This window comes from Sorex fumeus, unplaced genomic scaffold (genome assembly GCF_029834395.1).
Source record: "Sorex fumeus unplaced genomic scaffold, SorFum_2.1 ptg000041l, whole genome shotgun sequence".
NCBI classification, from domain to species: Eukaryota; Metazoa; Chordata; class Mammalia; order Eulipotyphla; family Soricidae; genus Sorex; species Sorex fumeus.
In genome coordinates, this window is record NW_026606098.1 from 2,297,265 (window position 1) to 2,315,549 (window position 18,285).

At 45.5% G+C, this 18,285-nt stretch overlaps 1 protein-coding gene across 2 annotated transcripts in view; it reads right to left on the reverse strand.

Moving 5' to 3' along the window:
• ERG (ETS transcription factor ERG) overlaps window positions 1-18,285 on the reverse strand; it is a 109,932-nt gene that overhangs the window by 28,731 nt on the left and 62,916 nt on the right. For both annotated transcript variants that reach the window (XM_056119419.1, XM_056119418.1), the window contains exon 3: window positions 14,279-14,430. In XM_056119419.1, coding sequence (XP_055975394.1) covers window positions 14,279-14,430 — 152 coding nt within the window. The remainder of the gene's footprint in view (window positions 1-14,278; window positions 14,431-18,285) is intronic.

The following is an 18,285-nucleotide window of genomic DNA, read 5'->3' on the forward strand; positions in this document are numbered from 1 at the left end:
CCTCAGCACAGAGCAAGGAGTAATCCCTGAGCACTGTGGGCATGGCCCAACAATCAACAGCCCCAAAAATGGGGGGGGGGGGGAATTCTCTTCTATCTTTCAAAATCAAAATGTCTTACTTACAGAGGAGTCTAAGGAAATGACCAGGTTGGTCACAGCAGTAGGGTGTTTGCCTTGCACGTAGCCGACCTGGCCGACCCAAGTTCGATTCCTCCACCCCTCTTGGAGAGCCTGGCAAGCTACCGAGAGTATCTCGTCCACATAGCAAACCCTGGCAAGCTCCCCGTGATGTATTCGATATGCCAAACACAGTAACAACAAAGTCTCAAAGTGGAGACGTTACTGGGCCCGCTCGAGCAAATCGATGAACAACAGGAGGACAGTGCCGTTACTTGTGTATTTATATATCACAATTTGTATAATTAAAACTGTATGGGGCTGGAGCAATATTACAGCAGGTAGAATGTTTGCCTTGCACACGCTGACCCAGGTTCGATTCCCAGCATCCCACATGGTTCCCCAAGCACACCAGGAGTAATTCCTGAGTGCAGAGCCAGGAGTAACCCCTGTGCATTGCCAGGTGTCTCTCTCTCTCTCTCTCTCTCTCTCTCTCTCTCACACACACACACACACACACACACACACAAAAACAATATAAGTCTATGAATCTATAAATTTCTGTGAAATAAAAATTTTGAAGAACATGTTACTTTTAAATACTGGTTGTATGTTTAAAATATATGAAAACAACATATATAATTTTTTTCTTTGTATGTTGGCTACTTTGAGCCCCTGCCTGTGCTCAGGAATAATTCTGTACACTGCTCCAGAAATGACTCTGTACAGTGCTCCAGGAATGGCTCTGTACAGTGCTCCAAGTTCCCTATGTGGTGCCAGGGATCATGCCTGGCACTGAGCCAGGATCAGCCACATGCACAGCAAGTACCTCAGCCCTACCCTATTTCTCTGGTCCCTTTATCTTGTCTTCTTTATAATAAGTTTTCTTTCAGGAATAAGTTTTCTTTTTAATCTCTTTTATCTTAACACAGCCGGTGAATGAAAATAGCTTCCTTTGTTACAACTAAAAGTCCAGGAGCTCCTATATCCGCCTGGGAGTTGATCTCCAGTCCTTTCTCCTCTAAACTCATTGCAAAGGGACTCAGCAACTCAACCGAGTGAAGGAAGCTGCATGCAGAAGGAGGACAGGAGGAAACAAACTTTCCTTTCCCGGTCCCATGGCCTGAGCAGGAGGTGTGGCAGCAGAAGTGTGACTTGGGAGCTGCCACCTGACCAAAGACCAGGGGCAGAATGCCGGGATCTGAGTGAGGCCTTCCCTGATAGAACGCTTGCCGGGCTTTGCATGCACCCTGCCAGGACTCAGAGCGGCCAGGCAGAGGCGTGCTGAGAATTTCCCCCGAGGAAGCTCTGTGAACACAAGTCACCTCCTGAAGGAAATCTGCTCCCTAGCAGGGCCTGGCGTCCAGAGGTGCTTAGCTGGAAGGGCTTCATCAGAAAGGAGTGTCCTGAGCTGCAAGTGTGAAAAGAAAATTCGACAGAAGAAGGGGGACTAGAGGTGGAGAAATCCTTCCGATTAGGGAGTGGCCTTGACCCCAGAGTCACAGCAACATGAAAAACCTGATGTGTGGAATGAGGAGGGATTCAGTGGGGGCAATGTAGACAGATCCGAAGGAGTCCCGTGCCCCAGACCAAGCAGATGAAGGTTGGGTCCAATGCCCCAGAGCTGGAATATTTTACAAAGCAGGTTAAACTTTATGATCTGGGAATTTCAGAGCCCTTGATAATGTCTAAAGAATCCAAAAAATGTCTTAAATGACATCAAAGCCAGCACCCAAGACAAAAGCTTTACTTCAGAGCCCATAGACTCACAGTGAGCTCTGTTGGAATCGCTGTTGAGATGTAAATGGTAACCTCTTTGGAATTTGTTTACTTTTTCGTGGGTAATTAAGTGAAATGTTAGGAGAATGGAAAAGTAAATGAGATAATGTATGGGGAAGCTGTGCCAACAATAACACATCTCAGAACAAGGGTCTGTACTGCAAACGCTGCTAAAAAGAAATCAACAATCTATTATCACAGGCAGCCTCTTCCTTGAAGCTCGGAAGTCTGATTTATCACTTTATTTTAAGAAGCCTTTGGAGGTGCTGCTGTCAGATGAATCACGAACCACTAAAGATAAGTTGTTTTGTTTTCAGCCCACCAGTCCGATTGTTTGGAAAACATCTGTGTCATCATTCCACATTTCACAGACATCAAAATGGACCGTGAACATCCCCCCCCTACCCAACACACATACACAACACTACAGGAGGAAAGGGAAAAGGAAGCCAACTCTCTCTGAAGTATCTTGTGTGTGTCTTAGACTACCTGGTTAATAAGTCAAAAGTTTTTACAAATGCTCCAGCTATTTCAGGAAACGGGAATTAAAATGAAAGTGAAGCAATAGTTCTGGAGTTACGTTATTTAATGGTTGGTGTGTACGTGGTGTGTGTGTGTGTGTGTGTGTGTGTGTGTAGCATATGTGGGGGTGTGGGGGAGGGCATGTGGTGTGTGTGTATGTGTGTGTGTGTGTGTGTGTGTAGCATATGTGGGGGTGTGGGGGAGGGCATGTGGTGTGTGTGTGTGTGTGTGTGTGTGTGTGTGTGTGTGTGTGTGCGTTAGAAGAGACAGACAGATGGCAGCAGCTGGGAAGAAGATTCAACATTTTTAAATCGGGCCCTGGAATTGGGTTCTGACCTAGTAGATTTCCACTGCCACTAGGAAAGAATTCAGTATCTATTCAAACCAGACAAAGAATATTGCATGGCTGGAGATACACCACACCTTCATGAAACAAATTATTTCATACATGGAAAAAGAGTTTCCGCCTATGAAATCCCTCAGGATGTGCAGTTTCAGAACGGTCTGTAAAGGTAAAAAATAGTAAACTAGGCCCAAACTCACAGTCCCAGAAATCCACTTTTCCCCTGAACGTGGTCAGGTATAAGATTAGTTTCCAGATACAAAGAATCAGAAACTTTTTTTCATAGCCAACTTTGGCTATGAAAACAGAACAAAAACAAAAAACAACTCGAGCCAACTCACATCAAGTTTACCTGCAAGCCACATCCTCATTCTAAGAGCCTTTATTTATAATCCCAGGCTGAGGAAGCTTACCAGTTCACTGCCCAGGGCGCTCCGAACCTTGCAAATGTAAATTAAACATTCCACCTCTTCCTGCAGATGGACTTGACGTTTATAAAGTAGGTCCAACAGAGAGGGCTAAATTTGAGTTTGAATTTGAGCGTCACTCCCTCCCTAAAAGAAACTGAATTTCAAATAAAGGGCCTATGCTCAAGACTGTTCCTGAAACTTTTCATTCCTCACAAATTCCTGGGTTTCAGGTCTTGCTCTGAGAATAATTGGTTTCTAATTTTATGGCACTCTGCCACTAAATGAGCTCCTTGTTTGGTGGCCAACATAAAAAAGTGGTATTTATTACCGGTTATTTCTGTCCTTTTTTTTTTTTTTTGGTGGCCTACGACAAGGACAGTGTCTCAGCCATTGTAACTATTTCCTGAGTCCTTAGAAAGAATGCACATTCTCAAACGGTTGGGTGTTGGTTTATACAAATAACCTTTAGACAAAAATTGGTCATAGGCATGTGACATTTTATGTCACTGGTCTATCAGATGGTGAGAAACGAAAACTAAACTCTGATGGAATAGATTTCTCTAGTCTCCTTACAATTCTTTACTTCAAAGCTAAGTTGCATTTCTTTTCCTTTAAAATTTTTTTTATTTATTTAAAGAACTGTGATTTACAGTTACTGCTAGTTGAGTCTTAAGCATACAGTACTCCAACACCAATCCCACGACAAGTGTCAACTTCCCTCCACCTGTGTTCCCGAGCTCTCTTCGGCTCTCCCACATACCCTGACCACCTTGACAGGAACATTTCAAAGTTTGGTGGTTGCATTTTAGACCTCATGCTTTCAATTTGTTCAGTCCATGCTTTGGATACATATGGGAGCATTTCTTATTGACTTCTACTCAATCTTTTGCCATTTATCAAATCTCTGAAGTTAGTTCATAAATTGACGCTGATATTTTCACAAACACAAATTTTTTCTTTTCTCCATGGTTTCTAATGCCTTCTGCTACCTTGGTTGCTTTTCCCCCTAGGTTTTGGATCAAACCCATTTATACCAAGGTTTTTTGTGTTTTTTTTTATCATACATATTTACAGACTCAAATAGATAAAATCAGATCCACATTAGTGAAAAATCTCTACAAAAATGTCTTTGAAAAGCAAAACAAGACTGCCTCAACAAGTTGTAGCCTCATGAATGATGTGGGCCATAAAAATAAAGCAGTGTGTTTATTAAACTAGAAGATCATCTGCATTTTTCAGTTATTCCCATCTACAGTCTGAAAGAGGTAGATTTTTCTACAACACCTGAAAGAGAATTGAATTGTGACAACCACGTGCAATAAAGGTAGTTGCATACATAACTAAAATACATACTGGCTTCAAGACCAAGCAATGTGCCACAACTCGAGAATGAAATGGTTCATTATCCGACTTGACTCTTCGGAGTCTACTGCCACTAGAAAAACACACACACTTCATGATGGTACAACAAGGTGCAATTTCAGTGAATCTGACAGCCATTTTTACTTGGCAGGGCTTAGGGCACCATATGTGGTGTTGGAGTTGTCTACCATGTGTGGTACAGTGCCCCACCTGCTGTCCTTGCTCTCCAAGCCTCTATTTCCATTTTTCACCAGCTTTATTGCTGTCACCCTCTCCCTATGTGACTTCTTTGGCTTAGATGTTTCTATAAGTAATGCACAACTGATTTTTGGAGTATTTTTTCCAATCTAATTTATAAGAAGGCAGGAAGATCCTGAACATTTGCATGGAAGATAAAGCTTGGGTGAATTACTCATTTAAAGACACGATTGAAAAGTCTGATGGCTTTACCAAGTGACTGTGGGTCAGTGGCAAAGAAATAACAGTCCAGAGAGACTCTAGCAGAACACATTCTGGATGCCTCTCTGGGCTCCCTCTGGAAATTACTCCTCCTGGGTCTGTGGTTGAGAATCTTTCTGAATCTCCACTCTGTTCCTTAGCTGTTTGTTCTACAGGCTTCCACAATAGGATCGGTGCAGGTAATTCACTCTACTTTCTTTCTCATCAGTTTTGGGGGTATAATCTACTAAATGTTTTTTTAATGACTTCACCTCTTTCACCCTCTTTATTTTCTCTTGAACTTGTGGTAGAAACTGCATAGGACATTATCCAGAGTCTTTCCAAACTGCTGGATTTTTTCATACTTTTCATCTCTAAGGCACTGGGTTGTCCTCTGAGAGACAAGTTCAGACTTTCTTTAATTCATTCACTGAAAATTCAAGAGAGTCATGTAAACCTTCTACTCTACTCTTAAAAATATGACTTTCATGCACGCATGCATGAAAGCACATGTGTGTATGTGTGTGTGATTCTAGGCTTTTTCAAAAGAGTTATTGCTTTTCCATAATATTTTATTTATTCATTTGTTACTTTCTTGCTGAATATGTGTGTAGTCATTTTAAATCACTTTATATCCTTTGTCTCTAGTATAGCTTCAAGATTTTAATCATGTCTGCTGTTTCCCAGGAATCCTATTCTTATAGATAAATAGTTTCTTCCTGTTGTTGTTTTTGCTTTTGTCATTTGAGATTGCAATATTTTTTTCGGAGGTGCTTACCTTCAGGAAACTTGAAAACTTGTTTTTAAGATTTTAACCTCAAAAGCTTGGATTTTATGACTTACAGAGGTGAGAACACACAAGCAAATCATGATTCATTCTGCTTAAAGTCTCTCTTCCTGCCTGGATTTTCCTTCTTTGCCCCCTTTTAAATGTTGATGCCCCCAGCCCTCCTCTCACCTCCCTTATTTGAATCCCTGGACATTCCATCTCGGCCCCAAGTTCTAACTCTAACATGTCTAATACATTTCCTCATGGGTGGTAGCAGTCTAGTCTCACAGAGAGACTGGCTTAATGCATCAGAAATGCATTGAGGGGCTGGAGAGATGGCACAGCAGGTAGGGCATTTGCCTTGCACGCTGCCAACCCGGGTTCAATTCCCAGCATCCCGTATGGTCCCCTGAGCACCGCCAGGAGTAACTCCTGAGTGCAGAGCCAGGATTAACCCCTGTGCATCTCCGGGTGTGACCCAAAAAGCAATAAATAAATAAATAAAAATTTAAAAAAAAAATGCATTGACTTGCTGTTCCAAAGGCTAGAAGTCTGAAATCCAGGGTTGGCAGGGCCAGACTCTCCATCCCTGTGATTCTGGATCAATTCCTTCCTTCCTCTCCTAGTTCCTGGTGGGGATCTTGTCATCAGTGCTCCTTAGCTTACAGAGAACTCCCTCTAATCTGTACATCATCTTTCCATGATCTCTCGCATCAGCCTTCCTCTGTGTATTTGTGTCCAAATGTCCCTTTGCACGGGACATGAGCTGTTCTCTTGAACACACCCCCATGACTTCATCTTGACTTGATTCCATCTCTATTTCCAAAAAAGGTCACACTTTAGAGAATGCGTATGTGTGACTCATCTGTGTGCCTGTGTATGAGCACATATACATGAAGACCAAAAATGAAAAGTCTCACAGCCTGCAGAATCAACTACAACTAGTCATCTTACAAGCATCCTAAGCTCTCTGAGTTACAAACACCCTTGCTCTCAATATATAGCACATATTATATAATTACATGAACAGATATATGGGAAAGATGATTTCTGCTTCTTTAAGGCACCCTGAATACTACAAATCTGAACTAAGATGATCAAGAAGACTCGGGAAACTGCAACTCTGTGGCTCTTTTCCCCACTGACTCCACCATAATCATCAGTGATTAATAAATGCACTTTATTGACCTCTGCACAGAGGCCTGGGGCTTGCTGCCTTGTTGGAGGATTGGAAAATGCAAAAGAAATCATCAACTCCCTACTCTTTCCCTCACAGAGAGTAGACAGACTTGGAAAGAACCAACTGCCATGGCATTCCAACAGAGTGAGTCAGGCCTAGATGGTGTATCGGCTTTTCCATCACTAGTGAGGTATCTGCTCTGAAAGCCTAACTTAGCAATCCCAGGTGTGAGAAAGCAAAGTGATCTCAGAGAATTCAACCTGCAGCCTTTACAGCAGAGTGGAGCTGCACAAGCCGTGTGGCTGCTCTCTGAGCTCACCTCCGTTCATAGCCAGGGTCCCTACACACAAGCTGGAGTAGTGGGTTGTTTCTTTAGGGACTGGAAGGTGGTCATATCTCCAACCTCAATGGACCCAACTGGTAACGCAGGGAGTTTGCTTAAGGAACTCAATGCTCCCCCATCCTGTAAGCCATTTCTGAACAAGAATTTATTCTCCTAGTGATTCTTTTCATTCATCTCCCAGAGGAATCAGAAGGTCATTCCGGGAGATTTGCACCGGCATCCCAGCCCCAATCTGTCTCCAGAGAGCTGCATTCCTCCATCATGGGAGTAAAGGTGTTCTGGCATTATTCATTGCCTCAGGGCTGATTCCCAAATACTTATTTGATCTGAGGTTGGGCTCCATATTTATCAAAAGTTTGGCTCACAGGCATATCAAATGCTCTGTGGAATTAAATGCCATCGTAACATTGAAGGAAGTCAGTGACAAAACATGTGATTTGAAACAGAACAAAGAGTGACATGGAAAGAATCCGTTGGTAAGATACAATAAGGGATGCACTTCAGCTGCCAGGAGATCAAAGGCGATGGAATCTGTTAAAAGAAGCCCTGGAAGATGAAATCCTACCTAGACAGAGTTTGGAGAAATCTAGAATGAGAAAGATCACAAGCAGAAAAGGAAATATCATCCCAGCAGAGCGAACACTACGAGTGAAGACGTGGATAAGGAAATGTGGCACCGGAGTAGAGTGAAATGACTGACCGTTGAATGGACGGGACAGGGGAAAGTGGAAGAAGATGCAGGAGGTTGGACTCTCATCACAAGGAAGATGATGGAGGCTCTGTCAGACCAGCTGTGTTTCCACTTATCCTTTTCCTCAAATGCTGCTCATCAGACTCACTCATTCACTCTCGCTCTCTCCCCTCTGTCACTATCTATTCCAGGGGCCTGGGCCTGATTTACTGACAGAATTCGTTCAACTTCTCCCTGGTGACTAGCAGTAGAGTAACAAGTACTCAGTGACTTGTTACTTGTGACTAGTCCACAAACTGAGAAGCGAGCCAGCATGGGGAGCCTGAGTAAGACTTAATGCTAATTATTTCAGGAGGTGTGTTCTGGAGGGGCACTCAAGTCACAGGAGTTTTCACTCATGGCAACGGGAACAGAGCAATGGCTCAGCTCGTGAATGAGTGAATGAATGAAGGAAAGAGAGAGGGATAGAAAGACGGGTGAGAGAAGGGGATAAGAAAGAGAGAAAGGGGGAAAAAGAGAAAAGAGGGAAAAGAAAGAAAAAGGGAAACAAAGAAAGAGGGAAAGAGAAAGAGAAAAAGAAAAGAAGAAAGGAGGGAGGGAGGAAAGAGACGGAGGAAGAAGGGAGGGAGGAAAGAGAAAGAAAGCGAGAAAGCAAGAAAGGAAGAAAGAAAGAAAGAAAGAAAGAAAGAAAGAAAGAAAGAAAGAAAGAAGGAAAGACAGCCTGTCCCAGGGACAAGATGAACTCTTAAGAGAGTTGTGATTACCAGAGTTTTGGTTACCAAAAGTTCTAGTGCTCACAGTAGATGCTGGAAGCATAAAAACTGACAGTTTTGACAGATGCCACACTCCACTACCCATTTTAGGGAATAAAAGCAGGAGAAACAAAGTCTTTCAAAACACTCCCCTGCTAAAGCCTGTGGGACTGTTGCGTTCAGGTTAGAATTTTGCAACGTTTAAGAAAAGTAGATGAAGACGGTGCCTTCCTCTTTGTCCTACCCCTTGGTTAGCACATCACTCAAACATTCTCCGGAATCCAAAATCACCAGGCACGTCCAGAGGCAGAGGCTGTGCATGGCTGAGAGACAGCCCCATGGCAGATGTTCCTGGACTCTGTGAAGCTAAAGTTCTCTAGCACAAAGTGATCCAATTAGTGGTGGGAATTCAACACATTAAATCATGGATCTTCATACATGGTTAGGTGAGCAGGATCGCAAACGCGTGGAAGTCATATTCTCACACTGTAGGCTGTGCCTATAATGGTTGGGATTTTCCTGTAAATTCCTTGTCACGTGACCTCTACATACTTCTCTGCTCCAATCAGTCGCAGAACCTGAAGATACACTTTAAGAGCGATAAAGTTCCTTCCCAGTGAATGGGTGATACATCACTAAAACATTTTTGAGTAGCAATGTAACTATTGGTCATTTCCTTTTTGCTCACTCCTCTGTTCTAAAGGCAATCTACCATGTCTTACTTATTAAAAATAAGTAAAATTTTTAATTTTAAAATGGTGTCCTTTATTGAGAAGAGCTTCTTAAAGTTCTAATTCTGCATAGACCTTATCAATGTCAAATGCTCAGTGCCAAGCGCAGCTTCAGAAATAAATTAGAAATGTGCAATTTTTAAGTCATAGCTTTTCCAGATAATTCTCATGCCTCGTCCAGGGTTCTGGGTATCCCTGGATGTTCCAGGGTTCTGGAACATACACATTTTTCAGACTGCCTCTAAATTAAACTGAGAGATATTTACCCAGGTCACACTTCCTGTGCTTCACATATTAAGGCTGATTTTGCTGAATGACTCTTTAGATCTATTACAATGTAAGAAACAAATTCAATAGACTTGATCTAGAGATGTAAAGAAATAGCTTCAATAGGCTAATCTAGAGATATGCACATCAGAAGAGCATAGAGAGATGAAAGATAAATGTAGATGGAGAGAGAGAGAGAGAGCTGGATTCATGACAGATGGGTGGATGGATGGATGATTGGAAGGACGGTGAACAAAGTTGGACTGACAAAGATCTGGACTGATGAGAGATATGGTACACATAGATGAGAGGATGGGTGAATGAATAAATAAAGGATGGATATGCAGATAGCTATAAGATGATCCAAGAGCTGGATTGAGAACAAATATATACATGGATAGATGACAGTTGGATGGATAAAGTACAAATCTTACACAGGAACAACCAGCCATCCTCTTGCCAAGACAAAAGAGCTGCCTCAGTTGCTTAGCAACAAACAGTTGAGTGTTTTTATCTTCTTCTCTCAACCTTCTAAAGACAAACCAAACACCACTTCTTCTCTAAAGTCACACAGAGGAGCCATCTTTCCTTTGTTGGTTTTCTTTCATCTTTGGACATTAAATCCTGGAACTAATTGAGACCCCTGCACCCCAACCTTTGTACAGTCTGTGGACAAACTTGAAACCAAATAATGCCCAGTTTTTTGTACAGAATGTCTATGTTTGTACTTTGTAAATTGTGTGTATGCGCGCGCGCGCGTGTGTGTGTGTGTGTGTGTGTGTGTGTGTGTGTGTGAATTTTGCCCCTGCTTTCACTAACTCTATTAGTTCATACTTCAGTTCATGTTTACCGGGAGCCAAAATGTCAGTACAGCCTGACCTGCAATTTAGGAACTAATCTCTTCTTGGAAAAATATTAAAATACATTGTGTAAATTTCTGAGCTACGCCCAAGATAACTGCCATGAGCCCACCATTAGGGCTCACACCCTGATTCACTGAAAATCTGCATGCTTTGTTAATTCCCCATTTTTCCCACTTGAATATCTGAATGTCAATCAATGCATTTAACTATGTGGAACTGCATAAGCCAGAGAACTCTGGTTTGAAGAATTCTGCCTCTGTATGCAGCACACCCTTCACTACAAATGGCCTAAATAAGTCACCTGGATCCAAGTTTTAGGGCTAAAGGAATAGAGCCAACAACTGGCAGGCAGCACCTGCAACCTCACAGCACACTGGAAAAGTAACTGCATTGTTCAATGAAGCTGTTTATGTCTGTGCTTGAAAGAGAGAGAGAGAGAGAGAGAGAGAGAGAGAGAGAGAGAGAGAGAGAGAGAGAGAAAGCACATTCTAACATCTGTATAAGCACACATACGTGAAGCTTGACCAATAACTGAAAGACTCACAACTTACAAAATTGGCCACAACTAGTTCTCTTACAAACACTATTAACCGAATAACTGCCTGCATTGGTGTGAAGCAATGGAATAGGGGAACAGCTGAAAGTTTCTTCAGGGGATGAAATCTTGACTCAAAGCCAGAATATGGCCCAACCCGTGCTGCCAGTCAACATTTAATGAGCACCTACTACAGACCAGAAATGCAGGGGGTTCTGATTTGATTATAGTGATCCTTTCTCTTCCCTGTGACACTACTTATTCTGCTTTCCAAGCATTTAGACAGCCAGAAGTTTGATCTTCATGTGCCTGGGCGTGTAACTGCATGAAGAACCAGGGAAAGCAACACCACACCAGTGTCCTCAAGCTTATGGTGTCATTTCCGGGAACTCAAATCTTTGTCTAAACTGAAGAAATTATGTTCTTAGGGAGGGAGGTGAGGACTAGGGCAGGCTTGCATGCGTGTCCTTTGGGTTTCCAACCCTCTCTTCTCCCCAGTCAGCATCCCACCCCCACCCCAGGGGCAGCCCCGTCACCCTGAGTGGCACCCCGGACACTGGCATCCCCAGTTCCCCACATGCAGCAGAGACCACCTCCCACTCTATGGCATGTCCCAAGGCGAGAGGCCTCCTCCACAGTGAGCTCAGCGGCTATGTGCAAGCCAAGCAGAGGTCTTCAGCGCAAAGGCCAACTGCTTTGGAAGGAGCATCAGGTGCAAGGGTTTCCTCCCCGTAACACATGCAGTAGCCTGCGTCTCTACCATCGCCCTTTGTGTTTAGGGGGAAGAGGGACTCACCCAGCAGTGTTCATGGATCACACCTGGCTCTGTGCTCAGTGGTCACCATTGACAATGATTGGGGGGGGGGGGTCCACATGCAGTGCTGGGGATCAAAGTGCTTTAACCCGTGCACTATCTCCCTGGACCCTCTGCTGCTGCTTGCAGTCTGTCTGCAGGGGAGGCCCTTCCGGACCAGCCTTTTGCTACTGAAATTCCATCTGTCATCTGTTCCATCAAAGAAGCATAGAGATTCTCCGAGAGAGAGAGGGAGGGAGAGAGAGGGAGAGAGAGAGAGGAAAGGGAAAGAAAGAGAGAGGGAGGGAGGGGAAGAGAGGGAGAGGGAGAGAAGGAGAGAGATGGGGAGAGAGAGAGAGGGAGAGGGAGAGAGAGGGAGATGGAAAGAGAAAGGGAGAGAGATGGAGAGAGATGGAGAGAGAGGGAGAAAGGAAGAGAGAGAGGAAGGAGAGAGAGGGAGAGAGAGAGGAAGAGGAAGAGAGAGAGGGAGAGCAAGAGAGGGAAAGAGAGGAGGAGGAGAGAGAGAGAGAGAGAGAGAGAGAGAGGGAAAGGCTCCATGCCAGGACATGGGTCAGATGTTTCATGCTGATTCTCTTATTTAGAAAGTGATAAAAGTTGGCAGGAGGTAACTGTACACTGAAAAGGTTGTCAGGATGGGCCTCAGACCTGGGCTGGATTTGAACTTGGGAGCCTTCCTAATTCACACCTTTCAGTGATTCCCTGATTTCTCGAGCAGCCCAGGGCAGTGGGGTGGAGGAAGCTCAGCTTGCCTGCAGCCATGAGGCATCACCTGGACTTGACAGGCTCACACCCTCTTCCTGGTCTTCAGCATCTGGTGGTGTCCCTGCAACCAAGCAGGAACTGCCACTGGGAGAGGGGGCTAAATCCCATTGAGGGGCAGGGATGAAAACGAACTGATTCACATACCTATACCCTACCACTCCCGGTGATAATGAAAGCAAAGAAAAATGATGCAGAGAGGGGTGAAGCGTTTAGGGTGGGTGGGGAGTGGTCAGGGGGTGCTCTGGGGAGGTTCAAGGGCAGGCACCTGAGCAAGAACATGAGTCTGTGCCCTGAGGCATAGCTCAGGGATAGCAGGTGGAGGGGAAACACCTGGGCCCATGGCCAGGAGCTGGGGTTCAGTCCTGCAGGGATAGCAAGAGAATGGGGGACCAGGGGACCCAGAGTTCTGACAGTATTCTCCTCCCTCTCAACACTTAGCCCCCAGAACAGTGGTCAGACACCCCACGCTTCACTCTCCTCAGGATCTGGGGATCGGAACCTGCTTCCCCATCTTTCAGGGATGAGTCCAGTTGCTCCCTCAGACACCTCACAGAGAGGGGTTCACCATGAGTGCGGTGAACATCTTTTGTTGTTTTAGGGGCGCACATCCTCAAACCCATCTTCCTGTCATCTTGAGCTTGTCAGACTAATACTCTGCATTTTTGTCTCCTTCAGGGCTCTTGTTCGGGGTCGGTATAAGGTTGCATCTTATGGGGAAGAAGAACTCTGGGTATGTGGGGATTCATAGGCCAGGGGGACCAGGAATTGGCAATGGTAAGGAGCTCCCAAATTCTAGTTTTGCCATATTTGAAAGTACTTGTTAAAAGACTATCAGTGACTACAAATGGTTTTTTACAAAAGGAAGTAATATTTAGCAGCAAAGAATCTGATGGATAGGGCAAAATTTCTGCTTAGAAAGCACTCTCGGGCTGGAGTGATGGCACAGAGGGTAGGACTTTTGCCTTGCACGCAGCCGACCCAGGTTCGATTCCCAGCATCCATATGGTCCCCCGAGCACTGCCAGGAGTAATTTCTGAGTGCAGAGCCAGGAGTAACCCCTGAGCATCGCTGGGTGTGACCCAAAAAGAAAAACAACAACAACAAAAAGAAAACGCTCTCTGTGCCAGAGAACTAGGACAGTGGGTAAGGCACTTGCTTTCCATGTGGTCAGTATTGGTTTGAGTCCTTGGCACCATATACTGTCCACCCCAGCACTGCCGAGAGTGACCCCAGAGCACAGAGCAAGAAGTGAAGTCTTAGAATGTTAGGGATATGGTGCTTACCCCCCCACCCCCCACCACCCGCCAACACAATCAAGAAGACAAACCAAAAACTAATTAAATGAAAGCTCGCTCTGCGGTAGCTATCTCTGCCTCTCTGTGCTTTTCTTTCCCTCTGTCTGCCTTTCTCTCTCTCCCTCTCTCCCCCTCTTTCCGTCTGCTTCCCTCCCTCCTCATCTCTCTCTCTCTCTCTCTCTCTCTCTCTCTCTCTCTCTCTCTCTCTCTCTCTCTCTCCCTTTGGCTTCCTCTGATGCGCCTGGACACTAATGCTGGCCCAGGTGGCGCTTGAGCCACCGGAAGAGGGGAGTTGCGAGTCTGACCTGCGGGGACGATGACCCTGCGCTCGTTCGTGGTCATGTTGGGGGGTGCCATGTGCTTGTCCTCCATGTAGCTGCCGTAGTTCATGCCCACCGTGTCCGGGCTGCCCACCATCTTCCCGCCTTTGGCCACGCTGCATTCATCGGGGGAGTTCCTGGGGAAAACCAGACACAGGCCACCATTAGATTGAGAAGCATACCACCCTGTCAGGTACGCACTGCCCCATCAGGTACACGCAGGTACATGCTACCCTCTTGGGTACATGCCACTCCGTCAGGTACACGCTGCCATGTCAGGTACATGCAGATACACACCACTCTGTTAGATAAATGCCACTTCGTCAGGTACATGCTTCCCTGCCAGGTATATGCAGGTACACGATTCCCTGTCAGATACATGCAGGTACACACTGCCCTGTCTGATACACGCAGGTACACACTGCCCTGTCAGGTACACGTAGGTACATGCCATCCTGTTAGATAAATGCCACTCCGTCAGGTACATGCTGCCCTGTCAGGTACACGCTACCCTATCAGGTACACATAGGTACACACTGCCCTGCCAGGTACACACAGGTACATGCTGCCCTTTCGCATGCACACCACCCTGTCAGATGCATATCACTGCTAGGCCACAGGAAGCACACCACCCCATCATCCAGCAATTCTCAGAGAAAACCAGAGAAGCCACAGGGAGGGAGAGGGAACCAAGGAGGAGCAAGGCGGCATGCAACGAAGATGGTGCTGTCAAGGGCAAGCCGTGTGTCCCTTCCATGGCCTGGTGGCAGTGTGACACCATTGGGCCATCAGATCAAGCCTACAGAAGAACCCGGAGACTTCTGTTTCATCTTCGCAAACTCCACCCCATGCACAATGTTTCATGTTCTCAGAAGCCCCCATATCTCCTTTGGATTGTAGCCCAACAGCTAAGACCTTGATAACTGGGGGTCCTGTCCCAAATGCACAGACCCTCTCTGGTCTCCCCCACTGCTTATTGATAGGACTTTGGGAGCCAACTAGTGAAATCCTCGAAGTAGAAGCCTGGCCTAAACTTGACTTCACATGTGAGAGGGTCAGAATCGAGAGAGGCAAGAGGGCACTCAGGCGGGCGGGAGCTGAGATGGACTGGAGAAAGTCATTCATATGCAAAGGCCATGGGCAGGGTGTGGACCAGAAGAGCTGACCACCAAGGGAGCTGGGCCCAGTCCAGAGTTGGTTTGGGATCTGGGAACTCTCCAAATACAGGCTTGTTCTCAGCTATACTTGCACAGGTATCTGGAACGAGCTCAGCCCTGATGAGAAGAAGCCCCCATTCCATCTGGGGATGGAGATTACACTCTGTCTCACCATGCTTTTACCCTGGGCTCAAAATTACACAGCCCTGCTTGATGGTGTCTCACAGCTGTACTAACATGAAGGCCACTTAAAAATAATAACAGCGTGAGTTCCCCTGGCGTCACCTACACATGCATTATTTCCTCTTGATGCTATTTTTCCTGGCTTCAAGCGTTTATCTCGACAAGACCCATCCTAATATCAAAACACTGAAATGTCTTCACTTGAGACTTAGTTTCCGATCCCTTTGGAAAATTCCATGAGTGGGACTGTTTTGGTCTATTTGCTGCAAGAAGAGAAGTTACTAGGGAAGAGAGTTAAAGGGATTTAGTTATTTAGAAAGAGAGGCTTTACTGCTCAGGTAACGAATTGAGCCCAAGTGACAACCACAGAGTCTAGGATAAAGCCAGCTCTGATTCATTCATTCATATGTCTAGGTCATTTTCAATAAGTGCTTATTATGTACCAGGTACCGTAAATTCTTTCTTCTTCCACTGGGCAGCTAACAATATTAAAAACCTAATGGCCAAAGAGATGTATAGAATTATAGGAAGAGGAGACATTGGCAAGTAGATCCTTTCCTCCAATTCTTTGATTTTCTTCTTTTTACTCTTCATAGTTTTATTTTCCATCATGATCACGATCATCCTGCTGTTCGTTGATTTCCTCGAGGAGGCACCAGTAACGTCTCCTTCTTCCTAGCCCTGAGATTTTAATAGAGCCATTTCAATGCTCTTTCAGGATTAGGAGAATGAAACCCATCACTATTACTGGTATTGGCATATTGAGTACGACATGGGAAGTTTGCCAGATTCTGCCGTGTGGGCAGGATACTTTTGGTAGCCTGCCAGGTTCTCCAAAGGAAAAATAAGATAATAAGATGTCGCGCAGCCGCATTCCCAGCTTCCGGGAGCTGGGTTTTATAGTCTCTGCGTCTTGGCCGTTGATGGGACCAACCTGGCACTGGTGGCAGCTGGTGGGTGTGATGCCTACCTACTGGAAGATGGGGGGTCTGGTTGGAGAAGGCCCAGTCCCAATCCGAGTAAGCTTGGAGACCTCAGCCCCGGGACCCACATGCCTGGGTTCCTCTGCCAGTTCTTTCATGCATGAGGCCTGTCCGGACGTGTGGAGAGTGGTCCCAGCATGGCCGTGGACGGCTCCGGAGGTCCTCAGCTGCTGGGGCTCTGCTCGGGGTCGGGGGGGGGGGGGGGAGAGAAACTCAACCCTCCCCCCTCCAAGGGGCCCCGGTGAGGACATATTTTCCATATCTAAAAATAAGAGCTACAGACGGAGATCACACAATTCCCTGCCTGGAATTAAAATAAAACCTCATCAAATCCAGTATCTAGAAGAGCTTGTAAACCGCATCTTACCAAAGCTTTCCCAAAATGTGCAATTTTTTTTGGAGGGGGGGGTGAGCTTTCAGTAGGAAACTTTGTTTTCATCTGACAACCCCAAGATAAAATTTCCCTCATTAAGTTTCCCACAGAGCACAACCAGACCCTATTTTCCAAACCTCAAGACAATGAAATAGTCTTTTCTCTGTTTTAGGTTCAGTGGAAGATAGAATGGACCCATAATTTTTAATCATCTCAAGACTTTTTTTTAAAGAAAATCAATCTAAGGGAATTCAAAGGATGGAACAAAGTCCCTCCACAGTGTTGCCAACATGCTGGACTCCAAGGAAGTCTGATTCAATGGAAACTCACTTCCTCTGCTATATCCTCTTGGGAATGCCAACAGCCCATCTGGAGCACACACCTGTGGGTACCTGGCCTGCTCAGAGAGCTTCCTAAGCAGTGACCAGTCCTCTCAACGTTCTGGCGAGGTGGAGATTGAGAGTTCTCCCTTCTTCAGAGGTTAAAAAGAAAACAGGTCACAAACAACCTGGGAATCTGAGTTCTGCCGGTTGGCAAAGAATCCCAGCCCACAGACCTCCACCAAGCAAATGGCAGGAATCTGTCTTGGAAGAGAAACCCAAACCCTCATTTCTGAAAGGTTTTAGGAGCTCCTGATTCACATGGTGCGCAGTTTATAGGGGAAACATCACTGTCCACAAATGATTCCCATCCTAGGACTTTATCCTAGACCCGAGACCTGTTCAGCCCTCTGGGAACAGCAGATAGGGGCCATCTAGGGTGAGGTATAAAGACCTCAGTCGAAAAGAGACTCAATGCCTGGAGAAGAAAAGCAGTTTTCCAGGGGTATCCATTTAGACACGGATTGAAACAAATAATAATAACTTATTGTGATTCAGAGGACATTTAGAAGAATCATTGTGAATGCATTTCAGCTCCTTGCCCAGGTATGATAAGGAAAGAGCCACAAAACAGAAACCCTCCTCCTTCCCGCATGCACACCCCTTCATTGTGCATTTTCCCAGGCTGCCCACTCCCCACCTCCCCAGAGCTCCACACTACTCCTGCACAGAGTGTGCATAATGGAGGCACAGGTGTTCTCTGCTCCAGCACGATAAGGATGGGGCCGTCCTCTGCACGGCTCCCAAAAGGCACAGAGAAAAGAGCATCCTTCTGAATGGTGCATTCTCAGCATCCTGCGTGTTTTGCGCTAGCAATGGCAAAGTCTAAGGCTTGTTTATTATAAGCTTGCAAATTGGATGATCATGTGGTGATTATAAAATGTTTCTATCCTCTCATTTGGAGCATAGATTTCTT